At 41.8% G+C, this 23,283-nt stretch overlaps 1 protein-coding gene across 1 annotated transcript in view; it reads right to left on the bottom strand.

The window, feature by feature from the left end:
* Positions 1–22,707, bottom strand: part of LOC308419063 (alpha-2-macroglobulin-like protein 1) — a gene marked incomplete at both ends in the record, with an annotated part of 43,202 nt that extends 20,495 nt beyond the window's left edge. The window contains 15 exons of the mRNA XM_080914626.1: positions 8,612–8,761; positions 9,278–9,423; positions 10,193–10,247; positions 10,996–11,223; positions 12,127–12,285; positions 13,325–13,434; positions 13,693–13,804; positions 14,657–14,774; positions 16,810–16,894; positions 17,351–17,519; positions 19,352–19,372; positions 19,948–20,000; positions 21,500–21,656; positions 22,154–22,337; positions 22,643–22,707. Coding sequence (XP_080770752.1) covers positions 8,612–8,761; positions 9,278–9,423; positions 10,193–10,247; positions 10,996–11,223; positions 12,127–12,285; positions 13,325–13,434; positions 13,693–13,804; positions 14,657–14,774; positions 16,810–16,894; positions 17,351–17,519; positions 19,352–19,372; positions 19,948–20,000; positions 21,500–21,656; positions 22,154–22,337; positions 22,643–22,707 — 1,812 coding nt within the window. The remainder of the gene's footprint in view (positions 1–8,611; positions 8,762–9,277; positions 9,424–10,192; positions 10,248–10,995; positions 11,224–12,126; positions 12,286–13,324; positions 13,435–13,692; positions 13,805–14,656; positions 14,775–16,809; positions 16,895–17,350; positions 17,520–19,351; positions 19,373–19,947; positions 20,001–21,499; positions 21,657–22,153; positions 22,338–22,642) is intronic.
* Positions 22,708–23,283: the final 576 nt, after the last annotated feature.

Genomic DNA, 23,283 nt, shown 5'->3' with positions numbered 1-23,283 from the left:
ATAAAGGGATTATTAACAAATGGACATGTGAGATATTTTAAAAAGACCATGAATCCAAAATTCGATGAAGAAAGTATAAAAATTGGCAAAACCAAGGAAGAAATAATTGAGAATGAAGTAAGAGGATGAGCAAATGAGAAATGAATGCTAAAGGCCGAAGACCCCAAGAGAAAAGTGACAGATTTCAGCCGTTGTTCGCTTGTTTTTTGAGGCAGAGGCTCTGGATTTCCCTGTATCTGCCTCCCAAGCAAAAAGATTACAGATGAGAATGAGCACACCCAGCACACCTAGCACACCCAGCACACCCAGCACACCCAGCACACCCAGCACACCCAGCACACCCAGCACACCCAGCACACCCAGCACACCCAGCACACCCAGCACACCCAGCTTCTAGAAGAGAAATAGAAAACAAAAGAAAAAAGAAAGAGAGAAAGAATCAAAGCAGGAAACAGGCAAACTCAAGAGTTTGAGAGCATGTGGAAATGAGCAAACGTAAGTGAAATTTTTCAAGAAAGGGAAGAAGTCAACAAGCTTAATTTTTAAGTTACAATGCAGACTAAGCTTTGGATTTTCCCACTCACAATAAATCCTAAGATATACCTTACTAAAAATTTAGTTTAAATATGAAGGAGGAGAAAAATACCCCTCCAAGCCTTCCAGACAAGAAGGCCAAATAACCTCCCAGAGAGAATAAGTTAGTGTGACATCATAATTCCTTTAAAAAATGTTCACAGTGAGGTACAAGGGAACAGGGTAAAGAAACAAAACAAGCCCCAAATTTAATAGTCACATAACCTGTCTTCCACATATCAAGGCATTGTTCTTTATTTTTAAAAGTTTTGTTTGTTGTTAGCTTTGGTTTTTTTTTTCTAAATATTTACTTATTTAATGCATATGAACACACTATTGCTGTTCTCAGACACACCAGAAGAGGGCATCAGATCCCATTACAGATGGTTGTGAGCCACCATGTGGGTGCTGGGATTTGAACTCAGGACCTCTGGAAGAGCAATCAGTGCTCTTAACCGCTGAGCCATCTCTCCAGTTTTTTTTTTTTTTTTTTTTTTTAAACAGGTCTCGTGCAGCTGAGGTTGGCCCTCAACTCCTGATCCTTCTGCCTGCACCTCCCAAGTGCTGATGTCACAGGCGTTCGCCCAGCTTCTATGTCGGGGCTTTAGAAAATGATTCTGAGTGTGAAGATGTGATGGAACTCTTGTGCCCTTCTGAGGAAGCTAGCAGAAAATACGCTTTATGCCACTGAAAGAGGACTTGGATAGCAATAAAGAAAAGCAGCTGTAGGCAGGATGTGCTCTCCCAAGAAAGGCAGGATATGACTTTAAGGTGAGAGAAAAGGAACAGTCAAGACTATTGACTGTGGAACAGGTCACTGGCTGGGGTCACTGGCTAGGGTCACTGGTTGTTACTTAGAATGACTGGCTGGGTTTCAAGGTTACACAAGAATAAAAGTGAAGCTATACTATTCTTGAGAAAGTCACTACAACAAAATGTCGAAGCTGTGCGTGATGGTGTAGACCTTCAATTTCAGCACACAGAGGTTGAGGCAGGTTAGGAACACTGACCACTCTTCCAGAGAACCTGGGTTTGATTTCATACACACAAAATAATAAAATATTTTCTCTTAATCTCTTAAGAAATGTAGCAGAGCCAGCACCAGCCGAGATGGTACTTAAGTGAGCCAGCTTTTATGAAACCAGCACAGGATGTGTTCAAGAGACTTTATTTGTGGGTCACTAGGAGCTCATGTTCCTCTCTTTCCAAGGCTATGACAAGGTAAGGGTGCTACTGTCCCCACAGGGTAATTCTGCACTGGGATCAGGCAAGGGAGAAACAGGCATGGAATAAAAAGGAAGGAAGCAAGAGGGGGAAGGAGGGAAAAAAAGGAAGAAAGGAAGGGAGGGAGGGAGGGAGGGAAGGAGGAGAAACAGAAAAGAAAGGAAAGAGGGAGGAAGGAAGTGAGGAAGGAAGGGAGAGAGGGAGCAAGGGAGGAGGGAAGGAGGGAAGAAGGCTGAAACAAAGAAAGCTTTCTATCTGATGACAACATTGAAATACACGGAAACAAAAATATAATTCAGCACAGCATCTGCCCCACTACCTGGAGTAACTGGGACCCCCCCCCCATCCAGGGATGCAGGAACCTCCGCCCAGCCAGGGACACCTGTTTCTTCTGGTTTGAACCTGAACCGAGAGCAGACCTGGGGCACTGGCTCTGCACCCACTCTTACAACACCCAGAGGGAGCCCAACTCCCAGGTGCTCTGACATGCTCAGAATCACAGGATCACAAAGGAAGTTCAACCCCAGGATCAGAAACATCCAGGGGCACTGGAGCTCTGACACACTAAGATCACACTTGATGCCACAACATCTTTCCCAATTCCCGGCATAACTAGGACCCCCCCCACAGGAACCAGGGAAACATATCCCCCCCCATGCCAAGCCATAGGCATGGGTTCGGTTCCTTCCTTCTGGCTTATACCTGTCTCTGGTGCAGACTCAGGGCTCTGGCTCCCCACTCACTCCTGCAACACCTAGAGAAAGCTTGACTCCCAGAAGTTCTGACACAACCAGGATCCCAGGATCCCAGAATCGCAGGATCACAGAGACAGCTGGACTCCAAGGAGTTCTGACGCAACTAGGATCTCAGGAGGAACAGACTCCAGTAAGAGGCAGCAAGGGCAGTTAGCACTAGAGATAACCAGATGGCGAGAGGCAAGTGCAGGAACATAAGCAACAGAAACCAAGGCTACTTGACAACATCTGAACCTAGTTCTCCCACCACACCAAGGCCTGGATATTCTAACATACCTGGAAAGCAAGATTCAGACCTAAAATCCCATCTCATGAATATGATAGAGGAATTTAAGAAGGACATAAATAACTCACTTAAAAAAATACAGGAGAGCACAGTTAAACAAGTAGAAGCCCTTAAAGAGGAAACAAATAAATTTCTTAAAGAAATACAGGAAAACACAATCAAACAGGGAAAGGAATTGAGAAAAACAGTCCAGGGTCTAAAAGTGGAAATAGAAACATTAGAGAAAACACAAAGGGAGACAACCCTGGAGATCAAAAACCTAGAAAAGAGATCAGGAGTCACAGATGCATCATCAACATCACCAACAGAATACAAGGGATAGAAGAGAGAGTCTCAGGCATAGGAGATTCTGAAACAGTCAAAGAAATACAAAAAGCAAAAAACTTAGAAATCTACCTTAACCTAAAGAAAGAGATGCCCATAAGCATACAAGAGGCCTATGGAACATCAAATGAATGGGGCCAGAAAAGAAATTCCTTCTGTCACATAATAGTTAAAACATCAAATGCACAGAACCAAGAAAGAAAGCAGTAAGGGGAAAAGGTCAAGTAACATATAGAGGCAGACCTACCAGTAGTAAACCAGACTTCTCAGCAGAGACTATGAAAGCCAGAAGATCTTGGGCAGATGTTATACAGACCCTAAGAGAACAAAAATCCCATACTGGACTATTATATCCAGCAAAACTCTCAATTAACATAGAAGGAGAAACCAAGATAGTCCATGACAAAGTCAAATCTAAACAATATCTTTCCACCAATCTGGTCTCACAGAGGATAATAGAAGGAAAATTCCACCACAAGGAGAAAAACTACACCCAAGAAGAAGGAAGAAACTAATCTCACAATAAACCCAAAAAAAAAAAAAAAAAAAAAAAAAAGAGAACCACACAAGCATAATTTCACTTCTAACAACAAAATAACAGGAAGCAACAATCATTGGTCCTTAATATTTCTCAACATCAATGAACTCAATTCCCCAATAAAAAGACATAGGCTAGCAGGCTGGATATGAAAAAAGAACTCAGCATTTTGCTGCATACAGAAAACACACCTTAGTGACAAAGACAAACACTACCTCAAGGTAAAGGCTGGAAAATTTTTTCCAGACAAATGGTCCCAAGCAACAAGCTGAAGAAGCATTTCTAGTATCTAATAAAATATACTTTCAACAAAAAGTTATCAAATAAACAAAAAAAGATGGGAAAGGACACTACATACTCATCAAAAGAAAAATCCACCAAGAGAAACTCAATTCTGAACATCTATGTCACAAATGCAAGGGCACCCACATATTGAGCCTCACACAACGTTAGCAGGAGACTTTAACAACTCATTCTCACCAATGGACAGATCATGGAAACAGAAACTTAAAAAGAGACACAGTGAAACTAACAGAAGTTATAACAGACATCTACAGAGCACGTCATCTTAAAACAGAAGAATGCACCTTCTTCTCAGCACCTCATGGTGCCTTCTCCAAAACTGGCCATATAATCAGACACAAAACAAGCCTCAACAGATACAAAAAGACTGAAATAATCCCATCAGATCATCATGACTAAGACTGGTCTTCAACAACAACAAAACAACAGAAAGCCCACATACACATGGAAGCTGAATAACTGTCTACTCCATGATAACTTGGTCAGGGAAGAAATAAAGAAATTAAAGACATTTTAGAATTTAATGAAAATGAAGACAAAACATGCCCAAACTTATGGGACACAATGAAAGCAGTGCTGAGAGGAAAACTCATAGCTCTGAGTGCCTCCATAAAGAAACTGGAGAGAGCATACATTAGCAGCTTGACAGCATATCTCAAAGTTCTGGAACAGAGAGAAGCAAATACATTAAGAGGAGAATACAGGAAATAATCAAACTCAGGGCTGAAATTAGCCAAGTAGAAACAAAAAGAACCATACAAATAATCAACAAAACCAGGAGCTGATTCTTTGAGAAAATCAACAAGATTGATAAGCCTCTAGCCAGACTAACCAGAGGCCAAAGAGACAGTATCCAAATTAACAAAAGCAGAAAGGAAAAACTGAGACATAACAACAGAAATTGAGGAAATTAAAAAAAAGAAAACAGATCTTATTACAAAAGCCTATACTCAATAAAACTGAAAAATCTAGATGAAATGAATAATTTTCTAGACAGATACCAAGCACCAAAGCTAAATCAGGATCAGATAAATCATTCAAACAGTCTCATAACCTCCAAGGAAATAGAAACAGTCATTAAAAGTCTCCTACTAAAATATCCCCAGGATCATATGGTTTTAGTGCGGAATCCTATTAGACCTTCAAAGAAGACCTTCTCAAAGTATTTCATAAAATTAAAACAGAAGGAACACTAGCTACTACATTCTATAAGCCACAGCTATACTAATACCTAAACCACACAAAGACCCAACAAAGAAAGAGAATTTCAGACCAATTTCCCTCAGGAATATTGATGCAGAAATACTCAATAAAATGCTTGCAAATCGAATACAAGAACACATGTACCATCATTCACCATGATCAAATAGGCTTCATCCCAGGGATGCAGGAAGGGTTCAATATATGTAAATCCATCAATGTAATCTACTATATAAACAAACTCAAAGAAAAAAATGATCATCTCATTAAATGTTGAAAAAGCCTTTAATAAAGTACAACACCCCCTCATGCTAAAAGTATCAGAGAGAATAGGAATTTAAGCTCTCTACCTAAACATAGTAAAAACAATATACAGCACACCAATGACCAACATCAGGTTAAATGGAGAGAGACTTGAAGCAATTCCACTAAAATCAGGGAGAAGACAGGTGGCCCACTCTCTCCCTACCTATTCAATGTGGTACTAGAAGTCCTAGGCAGAGCAATTACACAACAAAGGGAGGTAAACGAATACAAATTGAAAAGGAAGAAATCAAAATATCACTATTCTCAGATGATGTCATAGTATACTTAAGTGACCCCAAAAATTCCACCAGAAACCACCTAAGCCTGATAAACAACGTCAGCAAAGTGGTTGTATACAAAATTAACTCAAACAAATCAGTAGCCTTCCTCTACTCAAAAGATAAATGGGCTGAGAAAAAAAAATTAGGGAAATGAAACCCTTTAGAATAGTCACAAATAATATAAAATATCTTTAGTGTGACACTAACCAAGCAAGTAAAAGATCTGTATGTAAAGAACTTCAAGTCTCTGAAGAAAGAAATTGAAGAAGATCTCAGAGGATAGAAAGATCTTCCATAATCATGGATAGGCAGGATTAACATAGTGAAAATGGCCATCTTACCTAAAGCAATCTACAGATTCCCATCAAAATTCCAACTCAATTCTTCACAGAGATAGAAAGAGCAACTCTCAAATTTATCTGGAATAACAAAAAACCCAGGATACCAAAAACTATTCTCAACAATAAAAGAACTTCTGGAGGAATCACCATCCTTGACCTCAAGGTATACTACAGAGCAATAGTGATAAAAACTGCATGGTATTGCTTGATCAATGAAATAGAACTGCAGACCCAGAAATAAAACCACACACTCATACACATTTGATCTTTGAAAAAGAAGCCAAGAATATGCAATGGAAAACAGAAAGCATCTTCAATAAATGGTGCTGGTCTAACTGGCTGTCTGTATGCAAAGAAAGAAAGAGAGAGAGAGAGAAAGAAAGAAAAAGAAAATAGGGCCATATTTGTCACCTTGCACAAAGCTCAAGTCCAAGTGGATCAAGAACTTGAACATAAAACTAGATACCCTCAATCTAATAGAAGAGAAAGCAGGAAAGAGCTTTGGGCTCATTGGCAAAGGGAAAAAATGTTCTAAGATCAAGAATTGACAAATGGGGCCTCATAAAATTGAAAAGCTTCTGTACGGCAAAGGACACTGACAATTGGACTGGAAAAAGATCTTTACCAGCTCCACATCCAATAGAGGGCTAATATCCAATGTATACAAATGGCACTCCACAGACTGGAAAAAGATCTTTACCAACTCCACATCCAACAGAGGGCTAATATCCAATGTATACAAAGAACTGAAGAAGTTAGACTCCAGAGAACGAAACAACCCTATTAAAAATTGGGTACAGAGCTAAACAGAGAATTCTCAAATGAGGAATCTCAAATGGCTGAGAAGCACTTAAAGGAATGTTCAACAGCCTTAGTCATCAGGGAAATGCAAATGAAAACAACCCTGAGATTCCACCTCACACCAGTCAGAATGGTTAAGATCAAAAACTCAGATGACAGCAGATGCTTGTGAGGATGTGGAGAAACAGGAATGCTCCTCCATTGCTGGTGAAATTGCAAGCTGGTACAACCACTCTGGAAATCAGTCTGGTGGTTCTTCAGAAAATTGGACATATTCCTGAGAATCCAGCTATACCACTCCTGGGCATATACTCAAAAGATGTTCCAACATATAACAAGGACACATGCTCCACTATATTTATAGCAGCCTTATTTATAATAGCCAGATTATCTTATGGCCTTATCTGGCATCACTGGGAGGGGAGGCCCTTGGTCCTGTGGAAGCTGGATGACCCAGGTTAGAGGAATTCTAGGCTGTTGAGGCAGGAGTGGGTGGGTAGGTGGGGGAAACACCCTCATTGAAGCAGGGGAGGATGAAGGGCATAGGGGCCTTTTAGAGTGAAAACTGGGAAGGGGATAACATTTGAAATGTAAATAAAATAGTCAATAAAAATAATAAAGAGAAAAAGAAAAATATAATTCAACTAACCAAGGAATTTAGCAAGTTAGCAAATGTAAATTATTGTGCGAAACAGCTGCCAGGTTCATAACAACAGACTAGGTAGTGGAAGGAAGTCTTGTTTACAGTGACGACAGAGTTATTATGGCACACTGTGAGCAAATAAAATGTTCACATAAGAAAACTTTAAAATGCAGTTCACGAGTTACAGAAAAATTACACTTGGGAAAATAAAAGCAGCCATTTAAAAATTACGAACTGGAATATTCCCCCATTACAGAGCAACACTGAAGTTAATTTATTAATCTCATGTAATCACAGTTAAAAAAAAAAACCATCTAGCTTTCTCTCCTTGAGCTACAGAAGTTAGAATTAAGTCGGATATTGAAAACCAGAAGAGCAAGGGGCACCCTGGAGTTAAGATGTGTGGAGTTACCCAGCGTTGATTCCTACCAAAATTAATCTCTCTTTCATCAAAACTGTGGGACTAACATAGGAAAAGAAAAACCAATGGAACATAAAACTGAGAAATAAACAGAAGTGCAGTCCAGGGTAAGGGCAGTGTCTCATGTCACCCGAGCTGAGGTAGCATGTCAATTGGATATATTTACTTAAAAAAAAAAAAAAAAAAAAAAGATGAACTAGATATATACGTCATACTCAAGGAACGAGGGCTCCCTGAAAATAAAAGTTAGTTTTCAAGGCAGATACAAAAAAAGTAAAGTCAGGCCTGAGTCATCCAGGAGATTAGTTAATGTCAACAACATAACTGGACATTGTCAAAGAACAAAGAGACCAACTTTAAAAAACAAACAAACAAAGAACCACTCTCACTATGATTTTAAAACATCACACTGTATTAAAATATCTTAACCTGTTGTAACTATGTGCAGAGTTCTGTATTGCTGTGGACGCCAGGCAGACAACTCGTGTATTAATAACCCATGTTAGTAACCGAGCAGGAAGCACAGATGCAAAGACTTGCTGCTTTCAACATGTCCCAGAAGGGCCTGGTTTGCAGCCACGGGGCTTGGGGACACTGGGGGACAATGCTGCTTACGCTCTCAGGTGTCATTTCTTGTCCTCGGTTCAGCAGAAGGACGCTTTTGTCCACGGCTCGAAGGGCACACAAGGAGTCAGGAGCTGCTTGCAGATGAAGGCTGGTGTTAGAGCCAGGAAGGTCCTGCGCCTTTGAGAACTTCATGCTAACCTGCAGTGGAGGAAGGAAAGTCATGGGGCTAGAGACAATTACAGGTGAAGAAAACTTGAATCAATCCCATCTTTCCCAAACAAATCCTGACCGATTTCCGTACATACATTCCCCTGTCCATCCTCAGTTCTCTGTGGGAATATCTCTCCCCATCTCCCCCAGCGTCTCATGACCAAGTATCATGGCTCTCATTCATTAGCAATTTAACTTTATGATTACTGTGTGAAGATTACGGGGCGGAGCGAACAGAGATGGGGATGGGGAGATGGTTCATTGGGAAGACAGCTTGCTATCAAGACTGACAGCTTGAGGTCTATCCCTGGAACCGGCATGGTGGCAGGAGAGAATGGAGTCCTGCAAACTGTCCTCTGATCTTCATGCACTCACTTCGTGGGCGTGTGCGGGCATGCGCGCGCACACACACACACACCAAATAAATAAGTTCATGTAAGAACTAACCTTAAAACGAAGTAGCGGAAAGCAAAATGCCCACCCTGCTGATAAGGGAAACATCACCTTGTTTTTAAAGCATTTCTCGATCTGGAGCTTGACACTATCCGCTACGATTTCCCCGCTGGGATGGAGGGTGTAGACGAATAGGTCAGCTGTTGGCGCCAGATCAGCACTGATGCTGATGGGGAAAGAGAAGTCTCCATTCCGGGCTGTGGAAACAGGCAGTTCACAGGTGACTCAGTGCTGGCCCTCGCTTGTCTCTCTAGGTTCACTTCGGTGAAGGGGAATGGTGTGCGGCTAGGAAAACGATCTGGGCTTGCTCAGAGGCAGATACAAAGGGGACTTTTACACAGATGAAGATACTACAGTAGGACGGCCCCAGACATCACCTTTCTATGAAGTACATGATTAACTAATGGGTCCAGGTAGGTTTTGTCAACGTGACAGGAACTAGAGTCAGCTGGGAAGACGAAACTTCAATTTTGGAACTGCCTTCATTTGATTGGCCTGTGGGCGTGTCTAAGGGGCCTTTTCTTGACCAGTGATGGGATTGGAGAGCCTAGCTTGTGGGTTGCGCCACTCCTGGACAGGAGGACTTAGGGTATATAAGAAAGCAGGCTGGGCAAGCCATCGAGAGAAAGCTAGTTAGCAGTGCTCCTCCGTGGTTTCTGCTCCAGTTCCTGCCTTCAGGTTCCTGCCGTAAATTTCTGCTCCAACTTCCCTCCACGACCTCCATGACTGAAGTAGAAGATAAAATAAACCTTTTCTTCCTGAAGTCGCTTTTGGCTAGGGTTTAATCACAGCAACAGAAAGAAAACTAGGGCAATGATCGGAAGGTAGCCTTTTTCAAACTACTCCGTGTTACCTCAGTCATGCTACCTACTGCCCTCCAACTGCTGCTGGTGGTAAGTGCTCATGCTAACCTGGACAAAGTACAGAGATGAAGTGTGCGTCCCACAGCCAGTGTACCGTACCCACCTTCAACTCTGACTTCCTTCTGTCCGCTGAGGAAGATGCCTCCTCTCACCATCACCTGTGCCAGACAGAGAAAACCCAGTGTGAGCACTGAACTTATATCATACCATGTCCTCACGAGCTGATTTAGTACCCATTCTGTCCTATACCAAGGCAGCTTCCACAAACGGGTATCAATAGGGAACTTCACGCAAAGCTCTGTGAAGCCATCTAACGCCGGTATCTCTGCCCTTTGCCTCTCTGGTCCATGCGGTGAAATGGAGCCCCCATAAGACCGACTAGATGGCTCAATATGCATGGAACTCCAGCCGTGCCTTGGGCCTGATCCCTTTCCCAGTTTGGTGAGTCTAACTGATTCCATTAATGTTTCCCAGAGCTTGGGGCATCTGAACAACACATTCATGGCGGCCTCATGTGCTTGGAGACAGGGGGGGGGGGGCGGGGAGCCGGCGGAAGTGGGAATGTCTTAATTTCCAAGTCCGTTTTCACTCTCTCGGAAGCCTCAGTGAGTGGGAACGAGAACAGGTTGTTTCGGCCCATCCTTTTCGCTGTCCGTGTTACTTCACCCTGCACACGGGGTCATGAGCATTTGATAGGAGGTACAATGGAATGATCAAAGAAGCGAGTGTCTCGGTCTTAGGGGAGCTCAGATTGCCTGGGATCGATTAATCTGTGCTCTTCAAGGAGCCAAGAGTATTCATCAGCAAAGTGGGCAGGTGGAGCTCACTTAGACTGACAAGGTCTGACAGACGACATCTCCTACACTGTGCTGCGCTGATCAGACAGATCTGCCAGTTGAAACTTACCAAGTAGAAGAAGGTCACATCTGAAGCCTCCCTGTAGGCCTCAGGGTTTAGGGAGTAAAGAACCGAGACCATCTTAACTTGATCACACGGAAGCTGCTTTGGTTCCAGAACGATCTTCATGAAGCTGCCGGTCTGGGAGTAAAAGCGTGAGGCTGAGAAGTAGGCGTCCAAATACTCAGGGTCCAACCAGCCGGAGCGATGACAGCTTCCAGGTCTGACGTACACGGCCTGGCAGGACGGAAGAAAAGGAAAGGCTTTAGAACAACAGGCGCCTCCAAGACAGGAATGCTACCCAAAGCAAGGCTCGCCATTTCTTCCAACTGGGAAGGAACCTAGCTCACAGCTGTTATTGCCGAGGCTGGTGAGATGGCTCACCGAGGGGAGACACGTGTCACTAAGCCTCACCACCCAAGTTTTATTCTCAGGACCATTGTGGTGGGAAAGAGAGAACTGATTCATATAAAGTGAGATAATAACATCATCCTTTCTTTCATATATATATATATATATGTATACATATACAAACATGCAAATATATACATGTATATATGTATATATATTGACCCATGTTATGTAACTGTCTGACTGGACTAACAGTGAATTGCTATGCTTTTTATTGTGTGTGTGTGTGTGTGTGTGTGTGTGTGTATGTGAGATGATTGGCTATGTATCCCAGTGTGACCTGCAACTCAAGATCCTCCTGTCTCAGCATCTTGAGTGCTAGAATAACAGGCACCAGGCACTCTTTGGCTTTTTCCTTTTACTTGCAGGCAGAGAATCAGATTTCAGTTCCATATCTTTCACGTGCACGCGCAAGCCATGACACACTGTTAAACTGCAGACTTCCGGGAAGGTTCGGAAAAGAGATCTCACGGCATCTCCCTGTCTATGAACAGGGTGATGTAAGGGAAGGCCAGGTTTGCCTACGTGCCCCTTCTACTTCCCCAGAAGACATACTGGTGAGAGAGGGGTAGCACCTCACCTTCTGAACTTCGCTCTCACTGAGTGCAGAATGGGAGAGCAAGTCACAGAAAAGATGCCCCTGTCTAAGAGCCATCTGTGCTCCAAGCCCCTAGCACTGGGACCTCTGTGGGATTCTTGACAGTCCCTGCCAGCCCTTGGGTGTCTTACTTTCAAGTTGATCTGTGCATCAAATATCTCTGAAGTGTTAATGGAAAATCGAGCTTCCCCGTTCTCATCTGTGGTGTAATTTCCTAGAGGTTTGCCATCGAGCTCCAGTCGCAAAAGCTTGTTCACCATTGGTGTGTTATTGGGACCAGAAAATTTAAGCTGTACAAAAGCAGAAGTGTTAATAGTCTTAGGACTCGAAATTCCACGTTTCTACGAGGAATTTCTAATCCATGATAGCGATCACTTAACAACCTTCCGTGGATAGAAATATCCATTCTATTAATTGTGCAAATGTGTTTACACACAAGGCAGGAGACGCTGCTGTTTCATTTACTGGCTTCTTTCAACCCTAGAACTTTCCAAGTGTACCGGACAGAGTAACAGAAAAAATGGATTGCAAACCTAGAATAAAAGAGCCTAGAAAACTTCAAGGGATGATCAGAGAAAACCCAAACAAGTTTCTTTAAAAGTACCAGCCAATTCTCTAGATCCATCCATTTGCCTAGGAATTTCATAAAGTCATTGTTTCTAATGGCTGGGTAGTACTCTATTGTGGAACTATACCACAATTTCTGTATCCATTCATGTACTGAAGGACATTCTGAGTGAGATAACCCAGTCACAAAAGAACAGACATAATATGCAGTCACTGATAATTGGATACTAGCCCCAGAAAGCTCACAGACCATATGAAACTCAAAAAAAAAAAAAAAAAAAAAAAAAAAAAAAAAAAAAAAAAGTAGAAGTCTCAGTCCTTCTTAGAAGAAAAATAAGTGCATAGCACCCTCTCAGAGTGGGGTACACCTAGACCTTAAATATCAATAATTCAAGAACTAAGAAGATAGCCTTGTGGCAATTCTTGGTATTAAAAATCATTATGTTTAATCTTTACACATCGAGAAAACTTTGACTATTTCCATGTTACGTTTTGTTTTACATGTACTTTATGCTCACTGTGACTAGTAAGGTTTCAATGCATACTATCAAATCTTTTTAAAAAATCAAGTACTGACAAAAATATATTTATATAGTTTTATGCAAAAATGCTTTTAAAAATCTGAAAAAAAAGAATGTGTTCATTCATCTATGGACTGTGTCTAAATTTATTTAATATTCGTATTGAATTTATCAGTAGAAATTACGTTTTTCTATTAATAAAGTGAGTTCTATTGAAAAAAAAAGGACCAGGCAAACCTACAGTTCCAGAATAAGTGATCCCCCTCCTGTAGAAAGAGTCCATGTTCTCAAAGCTGACCATGCCAAGCACCGACATGATAAACACTGGCTGTGTTTTACTGATCTGCACACCTGTGAGAAATGACGAAACAGCATCAGGAAGAAACTAATCATTTGAACAAACACCCTCGGGGCAGGGCGTGCCTCCTAGTATCCTAAGGAGGTATGAGGATCCGGATTCAATCCCTCCATTCCCTGCAAAAGCCACCTTTAAAGATGCTCCATTTTCCCATAGTGGGGGACAATTATTTCATAACTAGTAACCGATGTCACTAACTCCATAGTTTTCCCCTCAGTGGTAGGAAGTTGTCCCTAAGATACAACCGTTACCTGTTCCTAATTCTGTGACTATTACGTTAACATTCAACGTCATGAACAATCCAGAGCGGTGCAGCTGGAAGACTCTCGTGCTGACGGTGTGAGAAGCACAGCCATCTTTCAGCTGAAAAAGTAGACAGAGGCAGAATGAGAAAGTCAGGGACCCAAGAGTCTCATGGGACTTCAGCCCGAGTGCCTTCCACCCCTGTGTACCCAGGTCTCCCTCGCTGAGTTACTGAACGGACAGAGAAAGGGTTAAAGAAGAGATACCTATGCTTTATGAAAGCAGCGTAGGCGTGAAATGGTTAAAGAATACCGATGAAGCTGATGATATCCTGAGAATAAGAAATTAACCCCCTGGAGAAACAGGAAGGGCAGAGGGACCACCGCTCTTTAGAAGAAGCAAGTTGAAGTCTGCAGCTGCTGTGGTTCGCTATTTGAACTGGGGGCGGGGGAGGTACATTTTCACCACTTACAGCAATAGCTAGAACACTATACATTTAAAATAAGAAAGACGTACTAGTTGCACATTTGAAACATTGGAAGGATACACTCAAGCATCCTGCCCTGGAAGCTATCACTTGCCCCAGGTAGCGTGATTACACCCACCATGTAGGCATACACATGAATAAAAAAAAAAACCTCTTACGAAGAAGTTAAAAAGATAAAATTAAAACCAGTGACTTATAGACATGTAGAAAAAAAATACTCAGAAAAGAAAGACTGGAGACCACCCAGACAGTACAGAACATGGGAAGCCAACATTTGCTTCTGATGCTTTGCAGGTCTGAACACCTACAGGCCAAAGCACCCAGAAGCCGAGGAGCTAGGTTAAACATCGTGTTATCTTCACGTTGCGCACCTGCCTTAGCTCCCACGCCCACTAGCCACACAATAACAGTGCGGTAGGTCCCTTTCATAAGTGGCATAAAATCCCTGTGAAGAGTCCCCTCCAGAGTAAGCCCGTGGTCCGCACCTGCAGAGTGAACTGCTCACAGATTTCGTTCTCTTCGCTCTCACAGTACCCCGGGGAGAAGTACTCTCTGCACACTTTTATCTGGGCTTTTCCCTGCACAGGCTGGCCAGAGGTGTACCTAGTGGGAAAAGGAGCGTCGTGATTACAAACGGGCATCCTCATAGTGACAATGATGGACCTCAGCGGAAATCATATATGAGCCGTGAAACCGGTGTTTCCATCCAACTGCCTTTAGGGCTATTTCCTCCCACAGAATTCAGGTGAAATTAGACTTTTAATTTATGATGAGGATCTGACTAGTGTAAAATAACAAAACAAGACAAACAAACAAGCAAACAAACAAAAAGGGCTGGAGAGATGGCTCAGTGGTTAAGAGCACCGACTGCTCTTGCAGAGGTCCTGAGTTCGATTCCCAGCAACCACATGGTGGCTCACAACCATCTGTAATGGGATCCGATGCCTTCTTCTGGTGTCTGAGGATAGCAACAGTGTACATAAAATTTTAAAAAAATCTTAAAGAAAACAATTTAAGTTCACAGTTTTATTCAATTTTAGATGATCTAGTATATTGGTGGAGAAAAACTTAATGAGCAAAAATTTAAAATGTATCTAATTTGTTACAAGAATTGGAAAATGAGCTGGTTTTGTAAGTAAGTGCATATGAACATAGGTAAAACTTGAGGATTCTGGGACTTGAAGTCTTTCCAGTCAGTATTTTAAACATTATTCTTATTTTTACCACCATCTCACATATAAATGTATTAGATGTGTTGGCCTCAAGAGTGTATGTACGAGCCAACATTGCATTAACAGCTTTTTTCCTGCTAAAGCACAATGCACTTTTTTCCCCTAAAAAGTCAAAGGCAAAACAAGCTGTTATGGTTTTTGTTTGTTTGTTTTTATAATTTGAGAATTATTTTGACTTTATTTATGAAATTAATGACAAGCGCAAAATTTGTGTGTGACAAAGTTGAGTGTTTAAGTTTGCAGATTACCATGCCCTTTCAATGACTGTCCAGCCCTGGTGTTGGTCATATGCTTAATGCAACATTTGACTCATTTTTTTTTCCTCTAGTAATTTTGGTCACAAAACTGAGAAGTAACTCACTTCTCCACACTGTGTTTTGGGAACTGAAGGTCGAAGTCAGACCCACTTTCACCATCCTGGCTCCAACCATCCCACAAATGTGCTCTGAGCGCGTGAGATTTCAACCCAGCCTCTGGCACTAAAACCATCTATGAGTTTTGATTTTGAACACAAGTGAAATAGAGGCAGGCCAATGCTGGGCTAACATTGCGAGTCTCAGTGGCTAGTCATCTGCCTTTCATCTATAAAGTGGTATTCTTTACTGGGTAGCAAACGTCTTTGCAGTGTGTAGGCTACTGTCTTTGTTTGGGACCAAATGTCATTCTCCTTGTTGTGACTTTTAGTAGATGATAATTAATTTTTTTTTCTTGTGGGTCAATATTCTTTCTTTACTCTGTTAATTCCTGAGATTGGTGATTTAATCTGGCTTTTTTTCCCTAACTGTTCCGAACTAAATCTGTGGTGAAAGGAAAGTGTGAGCAGCTGACCTAGCATCTTTTCACCCCAGTGCTTGGCGCTGTCAGACACACAGACCACATTGAATCTACTGACATTACATATTCATGTAAAGGTGCTCTGTCTGCATGCACACATGAACACCAAGAGGGGGCATCAGATCCCATTATGATGGTCAAGAGCCACCATGTAGGTGCTGGGAATTGAACTGAGAACCTCTGGAAGAACAACCAGTGCTTTTATCCACTGAGCCATCTCTCCACCCAAGACGCTGGTTTCTTATCCCTCTAGAACATATGTTAAGGAGGTTTTGAGAAGTCAGAATAGGAAATTATAATTCCAAGTAATATCAAGAAGCTGCCAATTTTATATTAACATTTGGTCTGCCTGTGTTTCCAGGATATCCAAGAAAAGAAAGTGGGATTTCCAGTGTTTGGTTGCATTTTTTTTTTTTTTTTTTTTTTTAGCATTTACCTTGGCAGGTGAATAAATCATGGGTTTCAAACATTTAAAATTTTCTACAATAATTTTAACATATAAGTATATGAAAAAGTTTTATAGTTAAGCTTAAGGTGATTTATCCTGTGGGGATAAGTGACTAAAGACTTACTTTCCACATGTAACCATTTGAAGTTGATTGTCCAGAATAGTTATTGTCTCTGGTGCAGTGAGCTCAACTTCAAATTTGGGCAATACTGAAAACAAAACAAAAAAACACACTTCAGCTGGAGAGCAAAGCTAGAGCAACTATAGCAAACCGTTTCTGTGTGTGCTGTGTTCCTCCAAAGGCCCAGCCAGTGTCCTGGGGACTGTGAAGGTGCCTCATTAAAGGTCGGTTTATTCTGTGTCTGTTGGTGTTGGTGGTGGTGGTAGTTGGCATATTTACTTATTTAGCCTAAAAAAGTCACCCATTGTTATGTTTTAATCTCTTAGATTCTTTCTGGGAGAGTAGCCGAGTTTCAGAAAATGAGATAGTTCTTAGGTGAGGGGAGGGTGGGCAAGGATCAGAGTAAGACCTGAGCCCAGAATGAGGCGCAGAGGAGCAGACAGCAGAGAGCCAGCCTGAGCTCAGTCCTGTGCCTGTGTCTAAAATGCCGTGTTCTGTTGCTTGGAACGTGTGTGTAGGAGAATCAGAAGCGGTGCCTGGTTACCTTCTTGGTTAACGGCGAAATGATCCACCACAGTGGTCCCTGACTGCTTTTCTATGATGATTGTGTAATCCCCCAGTATCGGCTCCGGAGCCAGTTGGAATGAGAGCTGGGTGATGTTTCTGAAGGTGGTCACGTTTATCCATTGAAAAATCACATTGTTCTGGGGATCCTTGAAAACAGTGAATGAAGAATGACAGTCAGAGGTTGTGTGTGGAAATTCCCCTTCCCATTGTATTCTGGGTGTTCTCCACAGTTACTGGACGTGAAGAGTGAACTAATGTCCTCAGTCACTGAAACAATGTAGCTTCTGCAACATATTCAACTTCAATCAATTCAATATACATGTAAAAATAATTTTAAAAATTAAAAATATTAATAATTAAATAAAATTTAAAATTGTAAAATAATGGATGCCGTTGGTTTTTATCTTTCCAGAGCAGAGTAGTATGATGAAATAATTAAAAATTCAACGTGATTAGTCCAGAATAGTGCTCCCCAAAGCAGAGGGGACTCATCTCAATGAGGATGTAAGAGAACACTCATTCTAACAAACGTTTAGAAAAAAAAATTGTCACAGTGGGACTGGAAAGGTGGCTCAGCAGTTAAAAGCACTTGTTGCTCTTCTAGAACATTCCGTTGTGGTGGTTCACACTAAATGTAACTCTAGCTCCTGGGGATCTGACTCTCTTCTGGCCTCTGCAGGCACTGCACGTATATGGTGCAAATACATGCACGCAGGCACAACACCCATGTACCCGTGCCTGATGCAATTAAATCAATACATTATTTAATTAAAAGTGGTTGTCACAGATTTCCACTTGATCCCTTTCGATGCTGGTCATGGGTTACGCAGTAGCACCTAAGTGGAATTTCTGTGATTTTTTTTTTTTTTTAAATCAGGCCCAGGTGTCAGAATGCAACCTTCATTTCCTTTCATCCCATTGCCACACACACAAGTTCACTTCAAGAAATATTTTACACTCTGATTAAAGAGATTATGTTTAAAAGATTTGACTCAAAAGGTCTTGTTTAACAGATTATGTAAGGAAACAAAATGGTTAGTACCATTCCAAAAGTTTCAGTATTTGTTTTCCTCTCCTATAATGTTTAGAAAACTGAATATCCTGAACCTCTCTTCTGTTAGGCAGCCCATGAGACCCCACGCTGGCTTAGTGGATGTCATGGGGCAGAATAACTTCTTCCCAAAAGACCCAGATTTCATACCCACTGTGGCTAAAACCCCCCACTCTGTAAGACTGGTGCTGTTCAGAATGCCCACAGCAAGACGCTGTGACTTGTGAACGGTGAACTTTTACTTGTCTAAGCCAGAGTTAAGCTTTGTGTTTCTTCCGGTAGAACATGGCGTTACCTAGGTCAGATGTGAAAGCAAGCGATTGGGTAATGTGGAGAATGCGAGACTGCTAACCTGAAATTCACCTCACTAGGGATGAGCTATTCGTTACTCATATGAAAAGATGAAAGCACCCACATAGCAAACAGGACAGGAGGAAGTTTTTGAGTATCCTGGGTTTGCCCATAGAACTGTGAATTATGAGCCTAGATCCCATATCCCTAGAATTAGCTAATAATGGCAGCCCACACTGTATAAAAAGGCAAAACTGCTACAGATGCTGAGATCTCTTGTTATTTGTGAGTAAAATGTAAATACAACCAATTAAATGGTAAGTGTAAGATGCCTAATAGAAAATCAACACAATATGTTTGATTTAGAATGGTGTGGTTTGGAATTGTAGCCCACAGTGGGAAAAAACCAGTCTCTCCTTTGCAGTTCTCAGCACATGGTTCTTACAGATTCAGGACTCCTAGGTGTCTTCAGAGTTCAGATTACATTTTACTCATACTTCCTACCGTCTTCTGATACAGATTTTTTGTTTGTTTTAATCATCTTAAATTTCAGTTATATAAAACTGATCATCGGAAGCTCCCCATTCCTAATTTGATGTTTTTCTTTAAACTGGATATGGAAGGTAGATGTCTTACCTGAACAGTGATCAAAGGAAACTGAAATAAAAAACACAGATTAATACTTTTAGTGAGACATTCTCTTGCCAAATAGCATTAGTTCCAAATTTTAATTTTTAATCAGTTCTTTTAGCTAGTGTATAAGACAATGGTTTTTGATGTGATACTTTCATACATACATATCATTGTATCATGATTGGGTTCACTTTTATTACCCTCTCCTGTCTACACCACCTCTCCTTTGCTTTTGTGTGTGTCTGTGTTTTCTTAGATATGAAGGAAAGCATGGTCTTTATCTTTTGAGTTTGGCTAATTTGATCTAATGTCACGACCTCTAGTTCCATTTATTTTTTTCCTCAACTGGCATAATCTCATTCTGTATGGTCAAATAAAACCCCACCACGCCTATATACCACATTTGCTTTATCCGTCTGTATGACAATGGGCATCTAGGCTGGTTTCATACCTTGGCTATTGGGAGTCGTACAGGAATAAGCTTGGGTGTGCAGGTATCTGACGTGTGCTGACTTACATTCCTGGAAGGTGCTCTGCACAGCAGTGGATTTGAAGACTAGATCTCAATCTCATTGTACCTTTAGAAGTTATGGACTCACCAAGTCATTGACAGGCTTCAGCCAGGTGTTCAGTGTCACAATGCGAAAGCGAACTAAAGAAAAGAGGGGACAGCTGCAAAGTGGTTTTCTTGGGATCCCCACCTCATGGTGATGATCACTTTAAGACATACACACAAGAAACAGCCTGTGCATCACAGGATGCCACATTGCTTCCCCAATAACTCTGATCTGACCCTTTGGGTTAGTAGTTCATTGGGGAAAATATCTTTTTGTACTTATCCCTCTGTTAATGATTCTTGTCCCTAGTGCTGACGCCAGTTACCATTAGAAGCTTTTATCCTCTCAGACATAAGACTGAGATATCTCGGAACAGAATTAGTGACAGGCTTATTCACAAAAACACCAATGTCAGACATTTATGGGAATGGAGAAGTGTAATTTTTCTTGACAACAAGGCTAACAAAAGCAAGGTATTTTAGCAGAACCACAAAAGAATGACGATGGCTCTTTAAAATGTACAGTTTATGCTAATATTTTAGTTAGAGCAGGGAAGGGAACATCAGGAAGTGAAAACTTCTCTTTAGGCATTATCTTTGCAACATTAAATTTGAAACTATCATAATGCACTGCCTTGGGGGCTGACTGAAAATTAATTGAAAGAAAAGGAAAAGAATCCTCCACAAGCCTGCCATTTAGAGTACACTAGAGACTCCTTGGAGGAATTCCCCTGCTCCAGACATAGTCACACCAGTCAGAGCACAGCAGAGAATCCTTGGAGGAAACCGCCTGCGGCACTTTCCTGTCAGCTGTCAGAAATAAATGTCTGTTGTTGAAGCCAAAATAAACTCTACTTTCATTTCTTCTGTTTCTTTTCTTTAAAAACATCATAGAAATATGCAATATGAATCAGGAAGCAATGCCCAGGTGGTTTTATCTCTAACCCTTTCATTTTACAGATGAAGCAATTACATCTCAAAGATCAGAATGGACTCGCCAAAAGTCAATCCCTGGTCAACAGAGCCAAGCTTTGAAGAGAGAGGCTTTGGGCTATAGCTTGGTATTCTTTATACCACAGTCTGCTCAGAACAATAGTGAAGAAAGCAGAAAGGCTCTGGCTGATGGTCTCGTGTTATACCAACTGACATAAAATAGAACAGTAGAATTCATAAATGTTGCTGGTGAGGTCTTTGCTGTTATTGGCACTATTTTTTTTTTTTTACAAAGACTCTCATTTTGTCCCTGAGAGTCCAAAGAAACTTTCATTACCTGTATCCTAAGGATGAAATAATTGGCTTAAAAAGGAGAATCAATGAGCTTGTCCAATGGGTACGTAATGGTTCATTGGCTTAGATCAAACAATTACAGCTTTGCATTCCGGTATCCACTGCACGGTGAAGCCTCATCAGTAAGATTTGTATGTAATCAAAGAGCACACGGAGTCTTATGAAGCCATACTCAAGCCCCCAGAGCTAACAGCACCGTCTCATAACGATAGGAATTATGGAAATGCAGCGGTCAAGGATGTTAAAGACAAGCTTCTCTCTATTTTACATGGTAACTTGTAGAAAGTGATTTGCTTAAAGTGACTCACCTGTGTCTCCAGGTTTGTGGACTGGTGTATCTGTCTGCACAAAAGTGGCATTCTCCTCAGCAGCGATGGCTACGGCTCTCCTTTCAAAGATTTCAAGAGTGTTTCCTTGAACAAGTAATGTCACAAAGGCCAGCTGCTCTGGGGACATCTGAGATACCTGTTTATGAAGAAGAGCAGAGAGGGGAAGACTGTGTGTGTTCATTTGGATGGCGAGACAGACAAAGCCTTGTCAGCCCATCACTCCCAGCAAAGACTCCCCGACTCCCTGACTGCCTGTTGCAGTTGCTTAGCTCAGGAGAAGAGAATTTTCTAATAAACACAGGTTTGTAGCTTTCTGACGTCTATTTTTTCTGTCTTCCTGAGCCAAGGCCTTCCACCCTCTAGCCCGCCTTTTCCTTTTAGGCTCTGTGAAACATGTTCACTTTCTAAAGCAGCCGCCTCCTCCTTCCCTACAATAGACAATTGCCAGCAGCAGCAGCAGCAAGATGTGCTGCACGTGAAAACTTTCCCCTTTGTTTCTTGCATCTCTTGAAAATTTCACATACACCCCTCCATCCCAGACTTCACAAATCACCCAAAATGAAGATTTACGACTGAAAAGAAACTTAAAGAAGGCAGGTTTACATCCCTGCAGTATTGAATGTGGTCCCTCACTTTGAAATTCGCACAGGCGTAGAAGTTCTCCTCTTCCACATGCTGGTCAAATATAGTAGTACTGGAGCCATCATAGTCAAGGGTCACGCTCAAGGACACAGACTCATTGAGGTTTAAAAGATGAAGACAGGCTTTTTCGGAGGAAAATCGCTGGACCACAGAAGAGACCCACAGGATGTATTGCCTGCACAGAGAAAACAGCCAGCCCTTTGCAAATAAGTCTAGAGCCTGGTTCACATCCACACACAGCAACTTGAGCTACGGAAGGATTCCCCAAACTGTGTGCTCTTTACAGGCAGAATAATCACCAGCGGGATGCACTCAGTGGGGTCTTAAGAATATGGTATCCTTTCTGGTATCTGCTCAACACTCAGAGGGTGGACCAGCACTCGCTGACGCTGACATGAACCAACTAGATTTTAACATAGAATCCATTTAACAGAGTGATATTGTCAGTACTTTGATACAGAGATTTTAGAATTGCCTTACGGTTCTGAAGCCACGACATCAGTGAGATGAAGCAGGAGGGCGCTGAGCAAGATGGTAGGCACCATGTTGTCCCGGTGCCTGGAGGGTAACTTTAGAAGAAGCTGTCTTTTCCCTCCTCTCACTAGAACGTCGGCTACCTAGGTGTTTCGCTTTCTTTCCCTTCTCTTGGGCTAAGTCTGTCCGTTGCTTTTATAGTCTCACAGAACAGGAGATCAATTACCTTTTGGAGCAAGGATCCTGAGAGTGATCACTTCAGATCGCCTCTCCAGTTACCTCGCCAGGGGGTATCGGTTTATGTGTAACTTCCTGCTAAAGTTCGCTGGATGCTGGCCTGGCTGGAGTCGGCAGTGCAAGTCGGACAGGAAGGAGAGGAGAACAAAGAAGGTGTCTGGGTGACACGTAGGATTCCCCGCACAGGGCTGGGGGAGTAACACCTGCGAGAGAACATTTCTGTAAAACCTTACCTCAGTCTCAAAAGAAAACTGTGCTCAGGGAATCACACCTTGCAATACAGACTCGTTGTATGAACAGTCAAATGTGTTGTTATTCTTCTATAATTTTGTAGTATAGAATTCAATTCTAAAATGTTGGTGTGTAGTCAATGTTAAGCACGACTTTCTTAGTAAGGTTTGTATACCGTG

The sequence above is a fragment of the Micromys minutus genome, assembly GCF_963924665.1.
Source record: "Micromys minutus genome assembly, chromosome: 3".
NCBI classification, from domain to species: domain Eukaryota; kingdom Metazoa; phylum Chordata; class Mammalia; order Rodentia; family Muridae; genus Micromys; species Micromys minutus.
Note: the sequence above shows the minus strand (reverse complement) of the source record. Positions and strands in the feature narration are given on the sequence as shown.